The sequence below is a fragment of the Vulpes lagopus genome, chromosome 1 (genome assembly GCF_018345385.1).
Source record: "Vulpes lagopus strain Blue_001 chromosome 1, ASM1834538v1, whole genome shotgun sequence".
NCBI classification, from domain to species: Eukaryota; Metazoa; Chordata; class Mammalia; order Carnivora; family Canidae; genus Vulpes; species Vulpes lagopus.
In genome coordinates, this window is record NC_054824.1 from 75,278,496 (window position 1) to 75,304,235 (window position 25,740).

The 25,740-nt window shown below is 40.1% G+C and overlaps 1 protein-coding gene across 2 annotated transcripts in view; it reads left to right on the forward strand.

The window, feature by feature from the left end:
- Positions 1-17,764, forward strand: part of TFRC (transferrin receptor) — a 29,699-nt gene extending 11,935 nt beyond the window's left edge. For both annotated transcript variants that reach the window (XM_041763887.1, XM_041763877.1), the window contains exons 7-19: positions 560-673; positions 1,338-1,436; positions 2,005-2,144; positions 3,770-3,927; positions 4,693-4,812; positions 5,939-6,024; positions 6,844-6,907; positions 7,815-7,882; positions 9,351-9,409; positions 9,629-9,710; positions 11,225-11,446; positions 13,657-13,797; positions 14,725-17,764. In XM_041763887.1, the coding sequence (XP_041619821.1) occupies positions 560-673; positions 1,338-1,436; positions 2,005-2,144; positions 3,770-3,927; positions 4,693-4,812; positions 5,939-6,024; positions 6,844-6,907; positions 7,815-7,882; positions 9,351-9,409; positions 9,629-9,710; positions 11,225-11,446; positions 13,657-13,797; positions 14,725-14,967 (1,596 nt within the window). In that variant the 3' untranslated portion in view covers positions 14,968-17,764. The remainder of the gene's footprint in view (positions 1-559; positions 674-1,337; positions 1,437-2,004; positions 2,145-3,769; positions 3,928-4,692; positions 4,813-5,938; positions 6,025-6,843; positions 6,908-7,814; positions 7,883-9,350; positions 9,410-9,628; positions 9,711-11,224; positions 11,447-13,656; positions 13,798-14,724) is intronic.
- Positions 17,765-25,740: the final 7,976 nt, after the last annotated feature.

Here is a 25,740-nt window from a genome sequence, read left to right on the forward strand (position 1 = left end):
TAGCATTCAGATGTTAGGAACTTTATGTAGTTGGTGCTGCTAGGACTAGCCTACAGTATTCTTTTTAAAGACTTAATTATTTATTCATGAGAGATACAGAGAGGCAGAGACACAGGCAGCGGGAGAAGCAGGCTCCCTGCAGGGAGCCCGATGTGGGACTCGATCCCGGATCTCCAGGATCATGTCCGGGGGCTGAAGGCAGACGCTCAACCACTGAGCTACCCAGGTGTCCCTACGGTATTTATATTGGTATATGTCTCTGTTTATCCTATCCTGTTAGCTCTCTCTCCCCCTAAAATACTGGAAGCAATGTAAAAGAGATTAAATGTCAGTAGGTCAATGCAAATTAAAAGACAGTGTGTGATGGTACAAGATGTGAATATAGGAGGCCAGAAGTCTTGATTCACTCCTGATAACTCTAACCGGTTTGACCAGAACTCTCTTACATCCATTCTAGGCTCTAGCCTCTTTTTTTAATCCCTGTTTTCTCTCTTAGGTTTGATCTGTAAAACCATCCTATCTCAGACTCTAATGCTCATTAACCCTGTCTTTATTCTAGGGTAGACTGGTCCATGTTAATTTTGGCACCAAAAAAGACTTCGAGAATTTAAAATCTCCTGTGAATGGATCTTTAGTGATCGCTAGAGCAGGGAAAATCACTTTTGCTGAAAAGGTGAGTATTATTTAAATACATTTGTATCATTCCATTCTTCATTTAAAATTTTTTTTTTTTTTACATTCTGGAAGCTGTCAGTCTTAAAATCTCATACCTAATAACAATTTATTGAAGTGTTCAACAGGTCAAGTAAATTCTAATTATCTAAACTATAGAACACTTCTAAAACTATGGTATAACCACTTGGAATATTCTGCAGTCATTGTCTTTTAGTGAAAATGAAGTAATCAGAAATGCTTAAGTGAAAGCAGTTTAAGTTTAAAACAACAATATCCTATTATATAGGACCGTTAAATTAAGGTGCTTCATTATGTTACATAGAGCTGAATTTTATAGAATTTAGTTTTAACTGTTTTATAAAAAGGAAACTTAAAAGTCAAACCTCCGTAAGGGCCTAGAATAGAAAATATCAAAAGACAGTGGTTGTATTGGATGAGTTTTTTTATTATTTCTCTTGTCTTTGAAACCCCTTAATGAGTTAAGGCAAGAATTTTTATCTCCAACATATAAAGTATCTGAAACACTTGAAACACTGGGGGGGGGGTGGGGGTGGTTCAGTATATTCCTCTGTAACCCTTTATTGTAGCGTAAAGCCCAATATGTATTCTAATTTTGTGTGATTACATCTGGATTTTCTGATCTTTACCTGTTTTCCTTTTAGGTTGCAAATGCTCAAAGTTATAATGCACTTGGTGTCTTGATATACATGGACCAGGCTAGATTTCCAATTGTTAATGCACAGATTCCATTCTTTGGACATGTGAGTTCTTATTTCTTAAGTAAATGAGTTTTTGTGTTTTTTCTTTTCTTTTCTTTTTAAATTCATGAGAGAGACAGAGAAAGAGGGAGGGACATAGGCAGAGGGAGAAGCAGGCTCCATGCAGGGAGCCCGATGTGGGATTCGATCCTGAGACTCCAGGATCACACCCTGGGCCGAAGGCAGGCACCAAACAGCTGAGCGACCCAGGGATCCTGAGTTTTTGAGTTCTATAAATTGCTGGGTTCCATCTGCATTAGTGGAAGTATAACATGACTTCCTTAAATACACTCTTTAAAATTTTTTCCCTGGGAGGGCCTTAGCATTAACAAAAAAGATGGATTATGTGATTCAGGGACCTACTTATTAATTGCTAACAGAAATTTTCAACATGTCTTGAATTGAGAATTGGGTATATGGCATATAAAAACAAGAGTCACATGTAGAGACACTCAGGCCTTCAGGCTTTGAGGTGCTAAACTAAATTTAGGCTTTATCCTTACACTGAATCTCAATCTTCCGGGGATTTCTTGAACAAATGCCTGACAGAGCACATTATTTTGTTTTACAGGCTCACCTGGGAACGGGTGACCCGTACACGCCTGGATTCCCGTCATTCAATCACACTCAGTTTCCACCGTCTCAGTCGTCAGGATTGCCCAGCATACCTGTCCAAACAATTTCCAGAGCTGCTGCAGAAAAGTTGTTTGAGTAAGTTCTTATTGAAAAGTTTTTATTTGAAAACTGATTTTATGACTAGAAAGGAATAATAATCATTTCAGTTAATTTGATAAGATTTTAAAACAATTGGCTCTAATTTTCCTTATTTGGCATATCTTGGGTGCATAGCTATTATACCTTGCTGTAGATAAACATGAATTTTTTCCTCCATAAAGTGATCTTAATAATTAGACATTTGATTTATAAGCTCAGTGGGTCCTTGTTCAGTTTACCCAGTGAATTCCTTGAGTACTATTCCTGGCAGAGCTTCTGCTTGAGGACTTCCGAGGTAAAGCACTCTGTTGCCTATGGCAACCTGTTCAGTTATTGGAGTAGATCTGACAGGATTCATTGTTGAGGTGAAATCTTATTCCCTATAAGACCCATTAGTTCTAGATTTTCTCTTAGCAACAGAATAATTCAGGTTTTCTGGTTCCTAGATTGACTATCCTCCAATCTCGTGACAGTTTCCAGATGCTTTACAGTCATTAGTCCTGGGTATCCTATCTCCTTCTAATCAGAACCCAGTCTGATTAGAGTACTTATCATTAGTTTTTATTTTGATCTGGACGTATTTCCCACCTGGCATTGGCAGACACTTAACGTGAGCATGTATTTGCTGTGTGACCTAGAACAAGTTACTCTAACCTCGCTGATCACATTTCTTTAACTTAATTAGATAGTTAAACTATATTCTACTTAACAGGGTGATTGATTTCAAACGAAGAGCATCTACATGTGGGAACACATATCTAATACTGTGTGATTATTAAAATGCTATCTGTGAGGCCTTTTTAATAGGTGATTTTTATTGACTTTTACTTAAATTTCAAATCAGATCATTCTTATCACCACTTACAAGTCTTCCCTAACCCGTGAAGCCAGCTCCCTATCTTACCCTTGTAAAGTGGGGAGTAATTATGTTTTGACATACAAGTAGAGCACTCATTATTTGGGTAACATGAGGAATTAGGGGAAGATAGACCTAACCATCAGCAGCAAGAAAATATTCTTTTATTACTAAGATAAGAATGTATACTGATTAGTGGAGAAAGTGAGAAAACACAGGAATATATTAATGGGCTTGTGTAAGAACTTCATTCTGAGTCCATGTTGGTATTTACTTTTTTTTTTTTTTTTTTTTTTTTAGATTTTATTTATTTATTCATGAGAGAGAGGCAGAGACACACAGGCAGAGGGAGAAGCAGGCTCCATGCAGGGAGCCCGATGTGGGACTCAATCCCAGGACTCCGGGATCATACCCTTAGCCAAAGGCAGATGCTCAACTGCTGAGCCACCCAGGCATCCCTGGTATTTAATCTACATCTTAAAATGTAGATTATAACTCTCTCTGGCAGAAAGGCACATGTCAGATGAGGATAGGTAGAGAAATTTTTTAAAGCATTGTTTAAACTTAGAGGTAACTGATGATTTTCAAATGGTTGCCTATAGGTCAAAGTAAGACACAAATGGTTGACCACCACGGAGTAAATTTTGTATGTGTTTTCTTTATATGTCCTCTTAGCTTAGAACTTCCCTGGGCAATAAGAAAGACTGATTTTCTAAGTCTGGGAAAGGAACAGTAATTCAGAACTCTGATGTCTGTATTCTTCTAGAAATATGGAAGGAGACTGTCCTTCTGCCTGGGAAATAGACCCCTCATGTAGGCTGGAAACGTCCCCAAACAAGAATGTGAAGCTCACTGTGAACAATGTGCTGAAAGAGCTAAGAATTTTTAACATTTTTGGAGTTATTAAAGGTTTTGAAGAACCTGGTAAGGACCCTTGTTTTTTTTTGTTTGTTTGTTTGTCTTAAGAATGTGGCCAGAAGAGGGAGTGCTGGCAAGCTGGCTTTGGCTTGGTTTTGTGGATGCTGACTCTTGTCTGTTTGTCCTGAAGCGAACTGTTTAGGTGTCAGTTTTATTGGAATATAATAGGTTCTAGGAAATAAACTGGTAAAAAACTGACCATTATGACTAGGTAATCCCTTTTTAAGTTACTGAATGGATCAGCAGTAGGCACATTTCTTCTTAGAGGGGGCAGATGATAAAGATGTTGCAGGCTATACAGTCTCTGTTGCAATTACTTAACTTTGACGTTGTAGCATGAAAACAGCCATAAATGATATGTACTGAATGCGCAGGTAGGCTGTGATTTACTGACCCTCTCGAATAGACCATCTACCTATTTAAGCAGATAGTCCTGCCATTTAGTGAGGAAAGCCCTTGGACTTAGGTTGCTTATTGAATAATTAGAGGGCACAAATAAGTAGTCGATGAGTAAACTTAACTGGTAATTTGGAACAAGAGTAGCAGTACTAATAAGGAAAAATAAATTCGTATTATCACGTGAATATTTATTTCTTTGTCATGTGAATTTTTGATTCCCAGAGTTCTAAGTCAGATTTGAAGTACCTCATCCTTAGCGCATATGCTGTATTTTTATCCTTTATACTAACATGATTATTCTAGAGTTCAATATTAGAAAACAGGTAAAAAGAGCTAACTGTATAATTTGTCTTTTTTTTTTTTTTTTTTAAGATCGCTATGTTGTAATAGGGGCTCAGAGGGATGCCTGGGGTCCTGGAGCTGCAAAGTCTAGCGTAGGAACAGCTCTCCTATTGGAACTTGCCCGGATATTCTCTGATATGGTCTTAAAAGGTAGAGTACAAATTTTGTGAACTTGAATATCTATGTGCTATTTATATGCTTTCTTACTTTTACCAATATTATTATGGCTCACTTGTGCCGGACTCTTGAGTTCTTAGGTACGAAGTAGGTTGTCTTTTGTTGGATCTGCCTTTGACTTTGAAACAGCTTTCCATGCAGTGTCTTCATTGCACTGGGAATCAACTCCTTTGAAATACCGAAAAAGTGTTGTACTGGACTCTAATTCTTAATTTGACAGATTCAGAATAATATGGCAAATCTAGCATGGTCTCTAAGGAATCTATTTTAAAGGAAACAGTGGTATACCTCTACTTATTTTCTATAATTTTGTTATAAAGCTATAATATGTAATTCTATACATTATATTTAGAATACTGGATATGTTCATATATATTTATAATATATTCACACTTAACTTTCAAGCCTTTCTCTCTTAGTACATGCCACTCCTCCACACACACACACACACCCATGCATGCAAACCCCCATCACATTCTTGAGTCTGTGGGTCATAGGGTAAGTTGTAGTGCTTAACTTCTATGCAAAAGCACATAATACAGAAAAATATATATCCAAGGAAAGGAGAGAAATGGAGAGCAGTGGCACATACAGCCCCAAAGAAGCTGTCTTAATGTTTTCTCTGAAAACTCTTTCTTATAACTTAAATTTGTGAATTTTTAGTCTTTCATGAGAGTTGTTTGTAAAATAACCGAGTATTTTAAGTGATTAACATATATGCAGATTGTTTCGGTGAAGGCACACATTGTAGTTACACCATGATTTCCAAGTATCTCTTGATTCAGAAGATACGGGGCTCAAAGAATTGAGTTGAAAAAAAGTGACTTCCTGTAGAAACTGGTGCCTACTGTGTGTTTGAAGTCTTATTTGAAAATGATTTCTTATCCTGTTCTTCGTAGATTACTTTATTATTTATTTTTTTTTGGTAGATTACTTTTAAAAAATTTTATTCTTTTTGTTCTTTCACCTGGGGTCTCAAAAGGAAAAGAAGTATTTTTGAATCTGCTGTCTTGAATTAGAAATTTCTGATTTCATCTTAAGTCAGTTGCCTACCTCTATAACCTTTCCCAAGATAAAACTAATTTTTTGTTCTCTTTAGGTGGCTTTAAACCCAGCAGAAGCATTGTCTTTGCCAGCTGGAGTGCTGGAGACTTTGGAGCAATTGGTGCCACTGAATGGCTAGAGGTAGTGTATTTGAACTACCTAGAGTGGGCAGCTGAACTTGTTTTGACTTAATTTGTCCTCCAGAAACCATGTTTTTTTAGATTTGATTAGAGTTGATCCTGAACAACACAGGTTTGACCTGTGCAGGTCCACTTACATGGATTTTTTTTTTTAAATACAGTATAGTCCTCTAGCTGTAGTTTGTTTCTCTTCTCTTCTCTTCTCTTCTCTTCTCTTCTCTTCTCTTCTCTTCTCTTCTCTTCTCCCTTTTCCTTTTCCTTTTCCTTTTCCTTTCTTTTCTCTTTTTTTCTTTTTCTTTTTCTTTTTCTTTTTTTTTTTCTTTTTCTTTTTCTTTTCTTTTTCTTTTCTTTTCCTTATTTATTCATGAGAGACACAGAGAGAGGCAGAGACATAGGCAGAGGGAGAAGCAGGCTCCCTACAGGAAACCCCTTGTGGGACTCGATCCCGGTGAATGATTTTCTTGCATTTTTCTTTTATCTAGCTTACTGTATTGTAAGAATATAGTACATAATTCATATACAAAATATACATTAATCAACTTTTTTTTGGGGGGGGTAAAGCTTCCAGTTAACAGTAAGCTATTAGTAGTTCAGTTTGGGGGAGTCAAAAGTTATATGTGCATTGTGCATTTTCAGTTGCGTGGGGGGGTCAGCACCCATAACCCCTGTGTTAGCGGAGTCAACTGTATATCAGTTTTGCCTTTGTATATTTACTCTCAATTAACTCTAAATTTAAAAAAATGTCCCTAGTAATTGCTACTCTATGTGATAATTAGATTAACACATATTGGTACATTTAGTATTTTTCTTTCTCTTCTAGGGATACCTTTCTTCCTTGCATTTAAAGGCTTTCACTTACATTAATCTGGATAAAGCTATTCTTGGTAAGTATCTTTTCGTCAGCTACTTATGAATTCAGATAAACTACTTAGAAAACAGAAGAAAACTTTCTAAAACGATACTGATTATTTTGTACAATTTACATAGTCCATTCCCTGATTAAGACTGACCTAGCTTTGTTTAAGTCATCCACTAAATTATGGAATGGGTGCACATTGCTTTGTTTAATGCAGGTTCCCTGTGTGGTCCTCATTTAGCAGCATTAGGATCACCTGGGAACTGTTAGAAATGTCAAATTTCAGACCTTCTATGTTTTAATTGTATTTTAACAAACACTGAGTGATTCTGATGCACTAAAGTCTGAGAACCACTAGTCAGGACTAATTTTTAGACCAGAAGGAACTAAACCATACCATATAGAATGGTCTTTCTAGAGACTAATTCATTCACATTTAGCTAGATGGTGACATCATGAATAGAAATACCAGGTAATCAAACTTCTAAGAGAGTTTGAATGTTACTAAACGTAAGCCAGTGGATGAACTGCGAATAGTGAAATATCTCACTGGAAAGAAAAAGGGAAGGAGTTAAAATTGAACTAAATCTTTATTGCCCTCTTACCTGTACAGCAGAATGTATAGAGTATGGGAAGTTGACAGTAGCTAGCAGATGAGTGCCCTAATATAGGTGGACTAGAAATATACCAAAAAACAAATCATTAACATTAACATCTGCAAACTTAGGAGTAAGAGCTTCAGTTGAGTCAAATTGGGTTAGCAGTTGCCAAAAAACTTGACTCTTAAATCACATTTTTGTCTACTTGAAGAGGATAGTTGTATTTGGCCACTCATCTAGATTATTGCCTCCCTTCTTGTCGAGTACTTTTAGTTGTAGAAGTAGCCATGTAAAAATTACTTAAGAAGGGACAATGTTAAAACAATCTCTTTGCAGGTACCAGCAACTTCAAGGTTTCTGCAAGCCCACTGTTATATTCACTTCTTGAGAAAACGATGAAAGATGTGAGTATATACCTAATTTTCCAAAATCTGTAACTTTAAATTTTTCATCTAATTTTTTTTTAAGATTTTATTTATTTATTCATGAGAGAGAGAGAGAGGCAGAGACACAGGCAGAGGGAGAAGCAGGCTCCATGCAGAGAGCCCACCCGATCCTACGGCTCCAGGATCACGCCCTGAGCTGAAGGCAGGCGCTAAACCGCTGAGCCACCCAGGGATTCCCCTGTTTTCATCTAATTTACAAAAAGATAGAAAGTGATATTTAAGCCATCAGAAGTGTAACCAATTAGAGGAATTTTTTTTTTTCAAGTATAGGAATTTAGAATAAATTCTTTAGCAGCATTATTTAAGTCATTTCTTGGCTTATTTGCTCTATTGAACCATGTGAGGTGAGGGTAAACAACATATTTACTCTCAGTAAATTTAAGGTGAGGGAGGTGGTATATGAAGGGCTCTGATGTCAAAAAATATGTAGTCTGTTTTGGAACATTGCAGAATTTCCTGAGGCTTAAGCTGTACTATGGGTATTCAGTGGGGGGTGTCTATGGAGTTAGAATGTTACGGAAGCTTTAAATAAATTGGAGGGGTACCTGTCTGGCTCAGTCAGTGGAGCATGCAGTGCAACTCTTGATCGGGTTGTGAGTTCGAGCCCCATGTTTGGCGTAGAGATTGCTTAAAAATAGTCTTTAAATTTTTTTTTTTTAATAAATGAACTATACCTAATACTTAAACAAGAAGGCTAGATGCAGTATTCATTGGGTAAAGACAGGCATGTGAATGACCATAGTTTTGCAATAAGGAGGGATATGGTTTCGCTAATAGGTTTAGAGGCCATATATTGGTTTTTTTTTTTTTTTTTTTTTTTTTTTTTTTGGTATTTTACTTGAGAGAGAGAGAGCACAGAGGGAGAGGGAGAAGTAGACTCCCTGCTGAGCAGGAAGCCTGATTTGGGGCTTGATCTCAGGACCCAGAGATTATGACTATGACCTGAGCTGAAGGCAGATGCTTAACTGACTGAGCCCACCCAGGTGTCTACAGAATGATTAAAGACGGAGGGAAGAAGGGTCAGAGTACTTGGCATTGATCCTCTGGGAAATTAGGAATTGCTGTAGCGTCTCCAACAAGGCAGTAATGTATTTGCAGGTTAGGTTGTGGTAGTGTAAAATGTGCTACAAGGAAAAAACCAGAAAGAAGATAGGCATATCATGCATGCTAGAAAGGGTTTTTTAAAATTGTGGCTAAGCCACTTTTAAAATGGTTAAAGGAGAACATTTTTTGCTCCCTGTAACTAAAGGAACTGACACCATGAGCCTAGTAGGAATAACTTTAGAAAATTGAGATTGTTTTAGCGGTCTTAAATTCTTTTCAAGAAGATACAATAAATTTTTTTATAATGTTTATGGATCTTAAATATGTTTGTGAATAACTATGTTCAGAAAGATTCATTTTAATGACATTAATTATTTTATAGGTGAAACATCCAATTACTGGGCAGTCTCTTTATCGGGACAGCAACTGGATCAACAAAGTGTAAGTTGAGAAAAGTGAATGAACAGCTTATAGAAAAACAGAATCATCCAGTAGTACCTGCTGTGGTAGGTAGAAATCTAACCCTCCCCTTGCAGTGAGCTTACCTATACTTAGAGTCAATTTAAGAATTTATTTGGGGATGGGGTAGGGTTGCATGATAGCGCAGTGCTCTTTAGCTCTTTAGAAAACTTTCTAGACACATTTTTGCTTTCCTTGCAGCGAGAAATTATCTTTGGATAATGCTGCTTTCCCTTTCCTTGCGTATTCTGGAATCCCAGCAGTTTCTTTCTGTTTTTGTGAGGTAAGTCTGAAGAATTCTAAAGTTATATCTTAGATCTTTTTTGATTGATTTTGAGTATCCTAGAATGCTTAAGATGTTTTAAGAAGTTAGACATGTGTAGTTATGTATGCTCCCTTATTACCAGTCTTAATGTAGAATTTTTCTCAATTAGCTTAATTAGCAGTTGAATTTGTTTGCTGGAATGTCTTTTCAATTAGGTATGATGAGTTTTAATAACAAGGCTACCTACTGGACCCTGCAAGTACAGAATATTTCCACCAAACAGAAGGTTCACCTGGACATTGCTTTTCTTGATACGTGTTAAAACATGGTTCTAGACATTTGTCCAGAGATGTTAATCTCTTAAACAGGGATTATACGTAAAAAGCAGAAAAGCCAAACAGATGTAAGTTGTTGTTATAAGACAACTTTATGAGACTGACCAAGTTGTAGGAGAGCAAGATTACCTTGTTTTAAGAGCCAGTTCAGAGGCACCGAAAGCTACCGAGTAAACAAATGATGAAGGCTTCTGTGCTAAAGTGCTAGAGTTGGAAAGCCAGCCCTGGAGTGGGCTCTCTAAGGGGTGAAAGATCCTAGAATTAGTATAGGAGGTCAGGGTGGAAGCCGTTGGCTTTGGCATCAAATTATTCATTCCATAGAGGCCAGGGCCTCATGTGACTTCTTATCACTGGGTGTTTTGGCCTGGGACTATAGAGGGAAAGGTCTGAGTGGATGTAAGCTCTGGATCTGGAGTTGAACATAGCTGGAACTCTCTTGACCTTCCGCTAGAACAGCAGTCTGGATGGCATTGAAATAGCTGATCACAGTTATCTGTTTAGTCTACTAGGAAGAACTGAATGTCTGGTCCTGGGGTTGAGGAGATTTATGGGTGAATTCTGTTGATCTCCGGAAGGTTTTTTAAAAACTTCTTACCGATTTCTTAGATGTCAAAAATCTAGCAGGTAATATAGAACTATATAGTCAAAGTTAAAGAATTGAGGTCAGATCAAAAGATTGTCAGTGAGATTGTTACCGAGGACAATGGTAGGAAATAGAGTTGAAGAAATAGTTAACTTACTTTGTCTAATGAAGGTAGAGAGAACTTCATGTGAGCATTAGACATTTTTTTTAAGACATTCTTGTTAGAAAGGTAACATGTATGAATGGATTGAGTGCTGAATCATTAGAAAGGAGGTCAAGTTTAGTCTAAAAGCACACTTCATGCATGCTGTCCTCTTTCGTCATTTAATGAGCCAAACTTCTGAGAGAGAAGAAAACAAAGATATAACCTCAAGAAATTTGGCTAGAGATCTATCTGTTCAGGGCATATAATGCAATAGAATAAAAATTCTATAGGACCTAGAAGAAAGCGCTCGTTCTAGAAGTAGGTTAGGTTCAGAGGAAGTAGCAAAAGTGGTACCAGAATAGTGGGCAAGGAAGAATTGCAACTACTATCACCTTGATGGTAAGACAAATGTGAGGCTCCTACTCTGATGACCCACCTGTGAGTCCATTCACCTAGCTTTGTTTTTCAGGACACAGATTATCCTTATTTGGGTACTACCATGGATCTCTATGAGAACCTGAATCAGAAAATTCCTCAGTTGAACAAAATGGCACGTGGAGCAGCAGAAGTAGCTGGTCAGCTTATAATGAAACTTACCTATGATCTTGAATTGAACCTGAACTATGAGATGTATAATGAGAAAATACTTTCATTTGTGAGGGATATGAACCAATTCAGGACAGACCTAAGGGTGAGCATTAATTAAAATCAGTTTTTTTTTTTTTGTTTGTTTGTTTTTTTTTTTTAAGATTTTTAAAGAGCAGCCCGGGTGGTGGCTCAGCAGTTTAGTGCCACCTTCAGCCCGGGGCCTGATCCTGGAGACCTGGGATCGAGGCCCACATCGGGCTCCCTGCATGGAGCCTGCTTCTCCCTCTGCCTGTGTCTCTGCCTCTCTCTCTCTCATGAATAAATAAATAAAATATTTTTTAAAAAGGATTTAAAAATATTTATTCATGAGAAGACATACAGAGAGAAGCAAAGACATAGGAAGAGGGAGAAGCAGGCTCTTCACAGGGAGCCTGATGCGGGACTCATCCCAGGAACCCAGGATCACCACCTGAGCCAAAGTAGATGGTCAATCACTGAGCCACCCAGATGCCCTAAAATCAGGTTCTTATTGCTGAAATATCAAACAGTTTGAAGAGCGATGTTTAGTGGTTCCTGAGGAAGGACATGATTGGTAGCTGAAGTACATTTCAAAGTGAACTACTAATGTATAATTTTTTTTAGAATTTGTAACTCATTTGAAAGGAAAGCTGAGAAGTGGTGGGTTATAAATCTAGAATACACCACAGTAAGTATTTTGGAATCTAGTTAGCCAAGATATGTTAAGTTTGTGTAGTTCCAAGCAATTTATAAAGAGGTCCCAGAGAATATAAAAATTTGAACCATGACTGAACCTATGAGTTCAGGCCATATGTCATATATGCCTTCCAGGGATCTCACAAATGGAGATAGAACATAGCCAATAGTTATACCCAAATACAATAGTTTTTGTTTTTGTTTTTCTAATTCATTTATTCATGAGAGACACACACACACACAGAGGCAGAGACACAGGCAGAGGGAGAAGCAGGCTCCCGATGCGGGAGGGAGCCTGATGTGGGACTCGATCCCAGGTCTCCAGGATTACGCCGTGGGCCGAAGGTGGCGCAAAACTGCTGAGCCACCAGGGATCCCCCAAATACAATAGTTATAGTGTTGATCCTGCGTGTGTAATATTCAAATGCTTGACAAAATGAAATTAATATTAGTATGTAGTTTCCAGCTGGTTTTATTGTGGTACTAAAAGTTAGTTTAGGGAAGCCTGGGTAGCTCAGTGGTTGGGCGTCTGCCTTTGGCCCAAGGCGTGATCCTGAGTCACGGGATCGAGTCCCACATCGGGCTCCCTGCGTGGAGCCTGCTTCTCCTCCATCTGGCTGTGTCTCTGCCTCTGTCTCTCTCTGTGTGTCTCTCGCTAATAAATAAAATCTTTAAAAAAAATAAAATAAAAAATAAAAGTTTAACGGATCCCTTAAATGAAGTAAATCACTGATAAATCTTAATGATTATGGCTTTCTTGAAACTTGAAACTAATTGTAATTGATTAGAAAATGGGACTTTGAAAAAAAAAAATGGGACTTTGGAGACAAATCACTGGATTCTGAAGTTCATTGAGCCAAAATGTTTAAAATTTCCCGTATAGGGAAATTGGACTGGAAACAATATATGGTACAGGAATTATATATTGAGTAAATTATGTTATATTTCTTGTTTTTTTTTAATATTTTATTTATTCACGAGAGGGGGTGGGCAGAGACACAGGCAGAGAGAGAAGCAGGCTCCATGCGGGGAGCCTGATGTGGGACTCGATCCCAGGCCTCCAGGATCACACCGTGGGCCGAAGGTGGCGCTAAACCGCTGAGCCACCCGGGCTGCCCTGTTATATTTCTTGCTGAGGACAGCTTCCTTATAAGGCTAAGAATGGATAAATATGCCATCTGCCAGGCTCAGATACAAATATATATATATATATTTAAGATTTTTTAAATTTATTCATGAGAGACCCAGAAAGAGAGAGAGAGGCAGAGACACAGGCAGAAGGAGAAGCAGGCTCCATGCAGAGAGGCTGATGTGGGACTCGATCCTGGGACCCCAGGATCATGCCCTGAGCCAAAGGCAGATGCTCAACTGCTGAGCCACCCAGGCGTCCCTAGATACAAATATATTCAAGTTCGTAGAGTCTGGGACCTCCTAGGTAAGGTGTTTAAGTCTAGCACTCTTGGAGTCTTGAGCTTTGTCCATGAGTCATCCCCTTATCAGAATCATTGCAGTTGTAACCACTAAATTAGAAAGATAACGTGGAATAACATCCTTAGAAATAGAACATCTAATGGAGAGTTTAATGTCTTTCTCCTTCAGGAGATGGGTCTGAACCTACAGTGGCTGTATTCTGCTCGTGGAGACTTTTTCCGAGCCACCTCCAGACTAACAACAGATTATAAGAACGCAGAGAGAACAAACAGATTTGTTATGAGGGAGATCAATGACCGTATCATGAAAGTAAGTAAATGCCTAAAGAGTATTGAAAAAAAAAAAAGTATGCTGATTTTTAATTGGTAAATCTTGCATTTCTAAAAACTAGAGTAGTAACTCCAGGAGCCTAGAATCCTGTGCTGCTTTAAAATTGAGTACAGACTAGACCAGTCCTTAAAACTGCTGAAACCCACCTCGGGGTCCAAGTCCCTGCTCTGCTGTGTTGGGTATATTTGGACCCAAGCTCGAGCTTGTAAATAAACCCTTGTGTGTTTGGGGGGAAAAAAATTGAGTACAGATTTCTTTTAATGTTCTTTAAATTTTATTTATTTTTGAGAGAGAGAGAGAGAGTAGGAGGAGCAGCAGAGGGAGAAGCAGACTCCCCGCTGAGCAGGGAGCCTGATGCAGGGCTCAATCCCAGGACCCTGGGATGATGACCTGAGCCAGAGGCAGATGCTTTACCCACTGAGCCACCCTGAGCACAGATTTTTTAACTCTTATTAGCAAGACCTTGAATTGACATATCTAAAGTAGAAATACAAGAGGCATTTGACCTAGACATAACCTTTTTAGATTGTAAAAACATTTTTAGGAAAGGATCAGTAATGGTTTTTAGCTGTCATTTTCTCTGTATTCCTGTTTCAGCCCTTAACGGCTTTTATCTTAATCTGCTAGGAAGGAGGTAGAAGACTTGATTACAATGGGAACTTGTAAATCTTCCATATACATGCTGCAACTAAAAAAAAAAAAGCAATGCAATTAGTTCACTTTTACAAAGGAATTGATAGTTTATAATTTTAACGTTAGAAGATTAATAGCCTGGTTCTCCACATTCTTAAATGTGGGGGATTTTAACATTTAAAGTGAGAGAAGGACAGTGTCTTACTGACATCAGGTCCTTCCCTCACAGCGAAAAATCTGTGTAAATTCTCTTGTGTGTTTTTGCTTTTGTAGGTGGAACATAACTTCCTGTCACCCTATGTATCTCCAAGAGATTCTCCTTTCCGTCATATCTTCTGGGGTTCTGGCTCTCACACTCTGCCAGCTTTAGTGGAGCATTTGAAGCTGCGTCAGAAAAATAACAGTGCTTTTAATGAAACACTGTTGAGAAATCAGTTGGCTCTAGCAACTTGGACTATTCAAGGAGCTGCGAATGCCCTCTCTGGTGACATATGGGACATTGACAATGAGCTTTAAATGTGATGCCCATAACTTCTATAAGAACATCAGGGTAGTGTGACTTTTAGACTTGTGCTGGTTGTGCTCAATTTTTAGTATACTACAAAACCTAATGTTGTTAAATTTCTACCCAACCACCTTGATACTCCTAGATGTCTTTAGGCAGCAGCTTTTCATACGGGGGTAGGTACCTGTACTTCAAGTTAAAGTGAATAATCACTTAAAGATATTCATGATAGAATCTTCTCTGATTATCTCTAAAATTTTAACTGCTTTGTATGGTAACTGCCTCTTTATTGTTACAGTTATGAAAAAGTAAGAACCAGTTACATGAACTATTGCTCTAAATCCTAAGGACGTGAACTGGTATCTTCTAAGGGGGAGTAGGAGGGTGATATCTGCTGAAGGTTGAAAATGGTAGCTTAGTGTGATCCTCTACCTTCACCTGAAGCTGGATGGGAGATACCAGGTGTTAAGACCTCATTCTCCAAATGAGATATATGCCTTCTTTAAGGATTTAGCTGGTTTCCATATCCCTGAATGAAACAGTTAACTTTCAGAAGAGATGGGACTTGTTTTCTTGCCCAGGAGATCTGAAACAGGTCCTTCAGCTGGATAAGATGAGGTTCAACCGTTATCACAGGAATAAGGCCTTAATGCGTTAACCTCAAGGTTATTTATGAGAGGGGAGACCAGAAGCCAAAGACCTATATTTTATTTTCCTCTGCCCCTGCCCCATAAGCCTTTATTAGTTTTTTGTGGTTTTTGTGTTTCCCAAAGTATTTTTTGAAAGAGAACCAGCTTCAGGTGTTTAATTTCAAACTCAGTTTGTCAGACGTTAAAGAACACACTGCCAAATTTTGGCCAAAGTGTTAATTTTTTGGAAAAGCTTTCTATCATTTTGGCACTGAGATATTTATTGTTTATTTATCAGTGACAGAGTTCACTATAAATGGTGTTTTTTTTATAGAAGATAATTATCGGAAGCAGTGCCTTCCATAATTATGACAGTTATACTGTCGTTTTTTTTTATAAAAGCAGCATCTGCTAATAAAACCCAACAGATACTGGAAGTTTTGCATTTATGGTCAACATTTGAGGGTTTTAGAAAACAGCCACAAGCCAAATAAAATTATAAAGCTAAATATCGGTGAAGAATTCCATTTAATTAGGAGTTGCTAATCAAGTTAGACTTCTGTTTAGCCAACCAGATAAAAGTGGAAGTTCTCTTAAAGGAAAGGAATTGTGACCAAGTTATAAATTAATGTCACTTAAAGGCTGTGATAGTACTCCTATGTGTGAAATTTTACCGCTCAGTTTATCCATGGTGTAACTTTAATTCGAATTTTGCAAAATTTCCAGTACCTTTGTCACAAACCTTACTCACATTATCGGGAGCAGTGTCTTCCATAATGTATAAAGAACAAGGTAGTTTTTGCCTACCACAGTGTCTATATCGGAGACAGTGATCTCCATATGTTACACTAAGGGTGTACGTAATTATCGGGAACAGTGTTTCCCATAATTTTCTTCATGCAATGACATCTTCAAAGCTTGAAGATCGTTAGTATCTAACATGTATTCCCAGCTCCCTGTAATTCTCTTTTAGTTTTAGTTGCAGAAACATTTTATGGTCATTAAGCATTTGGTGGGTGAATTCAACCACTATGAAATAAAATTACTTCCTTCAAGATTCTTTGTTTTTAAACCTAATGTATTTCACTTGTGGTTTCTCCAGGTCTTCTGTTTAGCGGGATAGTAGTATACATTTATAATGTTTGCTGTTGACAAATGAATTTACCTTTATCCCCTTATTTGCATGTTGTTTCCTGTAAACTTAGTTTATACAACTTTGAATCCAGAATTGACCTTTTAGCTTAAATCGGGAAATTTGCCTGCAAGGCTCGTGGAGGGGCGGGGGTGGGGGGTGAAGGGTGTAGGGAAGCGAAGCTTGCAAAAGGATCTTTGATCATTTCTACCTACCCATTAGTATGTGGTGGTTTTAAGTTAAATATAGATGTGAACAAATAAGTTTGAAGCTACATGACTAAAGACTTTATTTTCTAGTCAACCATCATTATAAACTTGATAATCAGCTGTTTGTCATAGGACAGTTCACCCTGAAGAAATCGACACCTAAGAAAAAGTCTGTAGAGTCTCTTACGTTTCTTAGACTTAGCATCACCTGCTTAAGTGAACCTAGAAGACATAGATTATTACAGCTTCACTGCTTGTGGTCTTTTTAGTCTTCACAGCATTTTATCTTGAACTGGTATTTAGTGTAGCCAAGCAGAAAGGTCATAGCTGGGATTCCTGGTTTGGGTATCATGCTTTCTCATACTTCAATGATAAAGCTCCAGAACTTGAAGACATCATATGAATAATGGGCATCCATTTACAGCAGTAAATCTCTTCAAAAACCTCTTCTATGGTGAGGATTCAGTTATTTCTAATTTACGAAGCCAGTAAGTGGTAAGAGGCTTAATATTCCTGAATGAAATGTGTATCTGAGTAGTGACAACCTGCTGAACTTCAGATTTTTTCTGATTATAGATATCAAGTGCATTTTGAGGGTAAAGGATAAAATAAGTGAGTTCTATCATGACTCACTATTCTAAACTTGCATGACCTTTACTGTGTTTCCTCTTTGAATATTCTTGAAATTTTAGTTGGCTAACCATGGCTTATTAGACTGGCCAACCTTCTGCTCGTCTGTATCTTTGTAAACAAGTGATATGCCCTTAAAATTGTGTCCAAGCTGGTATATGCAACAGTGTGGAAGTTCCTTATCTGATTTAATAAAATGCTTGAAACATTGAGTTGTCATTTTTTAAAATCGGTTTTATTTTATTTTTAAGATTTTATTTATTCATGAGAGACACACAGGCAGAGACATAGGCAGAGGGAGAGGCAGGTTCCCTGCAGTGAGTATAATGCAGGGCTTGATCCCAGGATCATGGGATCACGACCCAAACCAAAGGCGCTTAAACACTGAATTGCCCAGGTGTCCCTTTTTTGTTTTGTTTTATTTTAGGGCAGTTTTGTGTTCATAGAAAAATTGGAAAAGGATGGAGTCCCCATATACTCTCTGCCTACACACCCTGGCCCAGCTTCCCCCACTATCAACCTCCTCCACCAGAGTAGGATACAAGTTAAAATTGATGAACACACATTGACGTCATTGCCCAAAGTCCGTAGTCTCCATTAAGGTTTACTTTCAGGGTTGTTCATTCTGTGAGTATGGACAAATCATAGAATAGTTTTACTGCCTTGAAAACCCTCTTCTCTGCCTCTTATCTTCCCTCCCCTAATCCCTGACAACCACTGGTCTTGTTACTGTCTCCATACTTTTGAATTTTCCAGAATGTCATGTAGTTAGAGAATTGCACAGTGTGTGGCCTTCTTAAGTTGGCTTCTTTGACTTAGTAATATGTGTGTAAGGTTTCTACATGTATTTTTATGGCCTGATAGCTCACTTCTTTTTAGTGCTGAATTTTATTCCATTGCCTGCATGTAACTTAGTTTATTTATCCATTCATCTACTGAGGACCTCTCTGTTCCCAAGTTTTGGCAATTAACAAATAAAGCTGCTACAAACATACCTGGACAGGTTTTTATGTGGATGTGTTTTCAGTTCATTTGGGTAAATACCAAGGAGTGCGGTTGCTGAATCATACAGTAATAGCATGTTTAGTTTTGTGAGAAGCTGCCAAACTGTCTTCCATAGTTGCTTTACCATTTGAATTCCTATAGCAGTGAGTGAGTTCCTGTTGCTTCGCATACTTGCTAGCATTTGGTGGTGTCCAGCGTTTGGGGTTTTGACTGTTCTAATAGGTGTGTAGTGATAATCTTGTTTTAATTTCCATTTTGCTGATGGCATTATGTTGAGCATCTTTTCGTGTTTATCAAGTGTATATCTTTGATGAGGTGTCTGTTCAGGTCCCTTTTGTCTCTTTCTAATTAGGTTCATTTTATTGCTTTAAGAACTTTTTGTATACTTTGGATGACTCATTTGTCAGATAATGTGTTTTACAAATATTTTCACCTGGTCTGTGGTTTGGTTTCTTATTCTCTTGACGATGCCTTTGTAAGTTTTGCATTTTACATTTGAACTCATTTTTGTAAAGGGTATTATAGTCTGTATAGATTTGCTTTTTTACATGTGGATGTCCAACTGGTCATGAGTTTTTGTTAGGAATACTCTAGTTAAGATTCTCCCCCCAGAAATATGAGCTGTGAAATGTCCCTATAGCCACATTAAAAAACTAAAAAGAAACAGTGAGATTTTTCTATATATAACTCCATATATCCAAAATACTATCATTTCAAGTATCCATTAAAAATTAATGTCAAAATAGTTTATATTCTTCTTTTCAGGGTAAGGCTTCAAAATCCATTGTACTTACAGCTCAATTTGGAATACCCACATTTCAAGATCTCCGTAGCGACTTAACAGACACTGCTGCTATAGCAAAAGGCATGATTGTTATGGTTTTTGGCTTTTTTTTTTTAATATAGGCTTTCTACTATACAGTTACCAAAAAAGCCATTATATGATTTAATCTCATCACTACAAGTGGCAGCCAGGACTCTTCAGTAGGATTGCAGGAATTGCCCCCACTAAAATAGGGAAGCTTTTTGATTGCCCAGATTTTCCCCTGTGAGAATGAGTAGCTGCATGCATACCCTTTCCGAGAAGCATGACGATAGCTAAACTGCTGGATTCTGCAGGGGAAGGTGCCTATGTGAAAAACGGTGGGCCAGGAGGCAGACCTAAGCAAATATTTAAAATGTGCTTATCCGCAAGATAGACTTTCACTTGGAATCTCACACTTCAGATACTGTTATCTTTCTTGTGACTACCAGTAGATTTACTTTTTTAAGTGATGAGGTTAGAGCCTTTGCTGTTTGCTACATCTGTCCTTTACCTACTGTTTAGTCCATCCCACATGGAACTACTTTGACTAGTTAATACCCTTTTTTGAAAATACATACATACTAATGGTCAAAGTGCAGAGGGATGGTCTGTATTGAAAAGTAAGTTTTCCCTTTTGTTTTTCACAATTTCTCCCCGAATTCACAACCCCCAATTTCTTGTGTATACTTTTAAAGTAGTCTATGCACTAGTGAGAATGCCCATGAAACCTTCATAAAGGCACACATGGGTGGTTTGGTTCCACTATCACGATGTAAGCCCTACAACCCAACTCTGCCATTGCTTATAATGATAAACTGGTTAAAATAGGGGGAAAAAAAATACCCAAGGGCTTTAAAAACAAAGGCAAACACTGGAGTAAAACCTGAAGTGTTAGGCAGAAACAAAAAGAGGAGACAAACCAATTGAATAATGGTATGCCAAAGTCCAACCATATCAATAATTAACACATTGACCTATTAACATTTAATTAAAAGACTGACAGTGGATTAGGGGAGAAACTCATATGCTGCCTATAAGAAACTTTTTTTAAAGATTTTATTCACGAGAGACACAGGTAGAAACCTAGAGGGAGAAGCAGGCTCCGGCGGGGAGCCTGATGTGGGACTTGATCCCAGGTCCGTGGGATCATGACCTGAGCTGAAGGCAGAGGCTCAACAGCTGAGCCACCCAGGTGACCCCTATAAGAAACTTTACAGACACAGATGAGTCTGAAGTCAAAAGATGGAAAAAAAATAGAACATGCAAATTAGCATTAGATTGGAGTGGCTATATTACATCCCAGATAAAACTTCAAGGGGCAGCCCGGGTGGTTCAGTGGTTTAGCACTGCCTCCAGCCCAGGTCCTGATCCTAGGGACCTGGGATCGAGTCCCACATCAGGCTCCCTGCATGGAGCCTGCCTCTCCCTCTGCCTCTGTCTCTCATGAATAAATAAATAAAATCTTTAAAAAAAAAAAAAAAAACAGACTTCAATACAAAGATTGTTGCCATAGGTAAAACTTAGGAACATTTCATATTGATAAAACGGACAGTTCATCAGGAAGATAGTATGAATATGTGCCTAACAGCCTTAAAATACATGAATAAAAAACTTAAAGAATTGAAGGAAGAAACTGACAATTTTGCTATAGATTAAAAAAAATTTTTTTAAATAGCCTCCACACCCAATGTGGGGGTTGAATTCATGTCCCTAAGATCAAGTCACATGCTGTACTGACTGAGCCAGTTAGCACCTTGCTATAGTAGATTTTTTTTTAAGATTTTATTTATTCATGAGAGACAGAGAAGCAAAGACACAGGCAGAGGGAGAAGCAGGCTCCATGCGGGGAGCCGTATGTGGGACTCGATCCCGGGTCCCCAGGATCATGCCCTGGGCTGAAGGCAGGCACAAAGCCGCTTAGCCACCCAGGGATTCCCTATAGTAGATTTTTAATGCCCACTTAGCAGTCAACAGAATTATTAGACAAATCAAGACAAAAGATTTAGACCATTTTATCAGCCACCTCAATCTACATTTATGGAACACTACCTCCAACAACTGCAAGATATTTTTTTTCCAGGTATGCATGATAGAATATAGTCTGGGCTGTAAAGCAAGTGTTAATGAAGATTTTAAAATTATACACTTATATTATAATGTATTCTCTGACCACAGTGGAGTGAAAAATCAGTCACAAGATATCCAGGAAACCCCAGAACATCATGAAATCAAGTCACGTATTTGTAAGAAATTTATGGGTCAAAGATAAAATCACAAGAGGAATTAGGCAAATTTGAATTTAATGATCATATAAAATTTGCGGATGCGGGTAAAACAGTGCTTAAAGACGCACTGCTTAATACAGTAGCCACTAGGCATGTGATTAAATTTAGAGTTAAAAGTTTCAATTCAAAAAAAAAAAAAAAAAGTTTCAATTCTTTAGACTGGTAGGCACATATGGCTAGCGGCCACTGTAGTGGACAGCAAAAAATAGAATATTTACATCACTGTAGAAAGTACTATTAGTCATGGCTTAGAGAGAAATGTAGAGTTAAGTATTAGAAAAGAAGCATCTAAAATCAATGACCTCAGTTTTCACGTTAACAAGTTAGAGAAAGAAAAAGGATGCCCAAATGAAAGGGAAAAAAAGGAAATATAATAGCAAAAATCAACAAAGTAGAAATCAGACAATAGGTAACAAAGCCAAAAATCTGATTTTTTGGAATGAAAAATACAACCAAAAAGCCCCTAGACTGATCAAGAAAAATGTATGAAACAATCACCAACATCAGGAATGAAAAAGAAATTATCACAAGTCCTATGGACATTAAAGGAGAATAAAGGTATACCATGAACAACTTTATGCCCACAAATTAGACCACTTACACAAAGCTGACAAATTTATTTACAATTCCGCTTACCAAAACTAACACAAAAATCAGGAAATGTGAATGACTATACCAAAGAAACGTATCAAAACTTTCCAAAAACAAAATTACTCTGTTTCACTGGTAAATTCTACCAAACATTCAAGGAAGGAATACCACGGATCTTAAAACTTTTTCAGAAAACAGGAAGGAAACCATTGAGGCTAATACAATGTACCAAAGCCTAATAGACATTACAAAAACTACAGACCAATAGTTACAATACAATATAATGAATATAGATGCAAAAATCCTCAACAATGCTAGCAAATCAAAAACAACAATGTAGAAAAGAATAACCAAGTAAGATTTATTCCAAGAATGTAGGGTTAATAAAATCAGTGTATGGCTCAGCAGTTTAGCACCACCTTCAGCCCAGGGCCTGATCCTGGAGACCGGGGAGTCCCGCGTCGGGCTCCCTGGGTGGGGCCTGCTTCTCCCTCTGCCTGTGTCTCTGCCTCTCTCTCTCTGTCTCTGTCTCATGAATAAATAAAATCTTAAAAAAAAATCAGTGTACCCAGCAAGGTCCTATGTCTATATACATGAAAATCACCTGCTGTGATTTGCAGACTACTTATGAGGAACTGGGGAGCAATGAAAAGTTCTTGAGTAAGGGAGTAACGTGATTAACAGGTGTTTGAGAAAAATGAACAAAGAATTAACAGGGAGGCAAGGAGACTGAAGTGGGTAAGGTCGTGAAAGGACATTTAGGGTAAAACGCCATTCAAGGAGATCCAGCTGTCACAGCATCATCGCGTCCAGGTCTCGCAGTCTCCCAGGAAGGGGGCTAGAGGCCCGCCTGATGAAAGGGTTTGTTCCGGCCAACAGGGACGTGGATGCAGAGTTCCATACGCAGCATTTCAGAGTTCCTGGTCATAAATGAAGAAACGGTGTGGGGAAGGTGGCCTTGGGCTCGGGTCCTCGTAAGGGCACTGACGGGCGGCGAGTGGAAGCTAGGAGAGGAGGCAGGAGGGTGGGCCCCTGCAGGGTTTGGGGTCTGTGGAGGGTGCTGGGGGACCAAGGACCCGGGGCCACCCTCTGGGCGCGCAGGAGGAGCCCGGGGAGTAAGGGACCGGAGCTGGACTCCTTGCCACTTCCTCAGATGGGCGGGCCGAGTCCCAGTGTCTGGGAGCCAGAAAGCACCCCTGGGCGCTCCCGAGGCTCCGGGCACGGAGGCAGGAGGCTCTACCGCAGGCCTCGCCACTCCGACGCGTGTGCGTGAGTGCACAGGAGCTTGCCAAGCTGGGGCTGTCTCAGGGGCTTCTAGGGCCTTCTCCGGGATGGCCATCGTCGGCGCAGGGAGGGGCAGAAAGGAACAGGCGGCAAAGGACTGTGCTGGGTCTATTCTACCAGAGGGGAGAGGTTTTATTTTTATGTTTAAAAGATTTTATTTATTTGCTCCTGAGACACATGGAGAGAGAGGCCGAGAAGGGCAGCGGGAGGAGCAGGCTCCTGCGGGAGGAGCAATGAGGGCCTTGATCGTGACCCCGGAGTCATGCCCTGGGCCGGCAGGCCCTGCACGGCTGAGCCCCCAGGGGCCCCATGGGGAGATTCTAAGGGAAGGAGAGCACCGGAGGGGGTAAGACCTCGCCGCTAAGGGGAGCCCGGGGTTAGTGCGGCCAATCCCGGGGAGGCCGGGCCGCAGATTCCCGTGCGCCCCTGCTTCCCCCAAGGCCTGGGAGCCGCGCTGCCGGGGGGCGGGGGGGGGGGGGCATATGCGTGGGGTGCTCTCAGCCCCGGGGGCCCCCTGGAAATGACCCCCGCCGCCTCCCCTGTGCCAGCCGGCCCCTGCGGACTAACAGATGTTAAACTGGACCGTTTGCTCCAATGCCAGATGGGGACCCCCCAGCTCCCTCCCCGCTCCCCTTCGCTGGGGCTGTTCCAGGCCCTGCGGCTGCACAGGGGACCTGACCGCTGCCATCCCCGCCTGCCTGCGGGGGTCACCTGGGGAGCTGTGTGAGTCTCACCCCGGATCCTAATGCAGTAATTGGGGGAGGGGGGCCTGGGTATCAGAGTTTTATTTTTGTTTTTTATTTTAAGTAGGCTCCACACCCAGTGTGGGGCTAGAATTCTTGACCCTGCGCTCAAGAGTCACATGCTCAGTGCTGCAGCCAGCCAGGCGCCCCTGGGCATCAGTGTTTTGAAAAGCTTCTCAGGCGCCTGCCCGGTGGCTCAGGGCGGGATCCCAGTCCCTGGGAGTCCCATGACGCTCCCCACAGGGAGCCTGCTTCTCCCTCTGCCCCTGTCTCTGCCTCTCTCTCTCTGTGTCTCTCATAAATAAATAAAATCTTTAAAAAAATAAATAAAAGCTTTTCATGTGATTTCTGTGTGCGGCATTATCAACAATCTGAGCCCAAAGCCTTGCTATTCAAAATGTAGAAGACCAGGTAGGGGGAAGCTGAGCACAGAAACTGTAGGAAGTTGGGACACCTGGGTGGCTCAGCGGTTGAGATCTGCCTTTGGCCCAGGGCCTGATCCTGGGGTCTTGGGATCGAGTCCTATATCAGGCTCCCTGCATGGAGCCTGCTTCTCCCTCTGCCTGTGTCTCTGTCTCTCATGAATAAAAAAATAAAAATCTTAAAATAATATTGCTCTATTTAAAGAACAAAAACCCTTCAGAGCACTCAGCGGCATCCACCACTCTTGGCTGAGCACCTGTTTGCAGGTATGAGCCAGGTGGCCCTCAGCACCCCACAGTTGCTTCCTTGCCCTCCCATATACTCCGCAGTGCAGCCATCTCACCTGGAGATTCTTTTTTTTTTTTAATTTTTTTTTTATGGCATCCATTAGGCCAGGTCACCAGACTGGGGCTTTTTTTTTTTTTTAAGACTTTATTTATTTATTCATGAGAGACAGAGAGAGAGAGAGAGGAAAAGACACAGGCAGAGGGAGAAGCAGGCTCCATGCAGGGAGCCTGACATGCAACTGATCCCTGGTCTCCAGGATCAGGCCCTGGGCCGAAGGCAGGCGCTAGACCGCTGCGCCACCCGGGCTACCCACAGTGGAGATTCTTAAGGGCACCCACCAGCCTCCCTCAAGCAGCTTGGTCTGCCTCCACTTAGAACTAGACCTGGCAAGGCCTGCTCCCTGCAGTCAGTCTGCTGTGGGCAACTCTCCTCAAGTTCCAGATCTGGGAAGAGACTGGTACAGGCACGTTAGTGGGTTGGGGCTTATCCCCACGGCACCTGCTGGAGCTCCTGGGCTTTATGCTCAGGCCTGTGTCTCATTTCCTCCCCCGTGCTGGCAGCTCCCTAGGGGCAGAGCAGCCTCACTCGGGGGCTCCAGGCTACCCATACTGGATTCGAAGGGCAATGCAGAGGAGGAGACAGACGGCCTTAGAGACCTCTCAGCACAGCCCCCGGTGCTCAGAGCCCTGGTGGAGACAGGTCTAGGAGGTGAGGCAGGATGGGGGAAGGGAGCAGACCTCTTTTCTGTGAAACTAAAGCT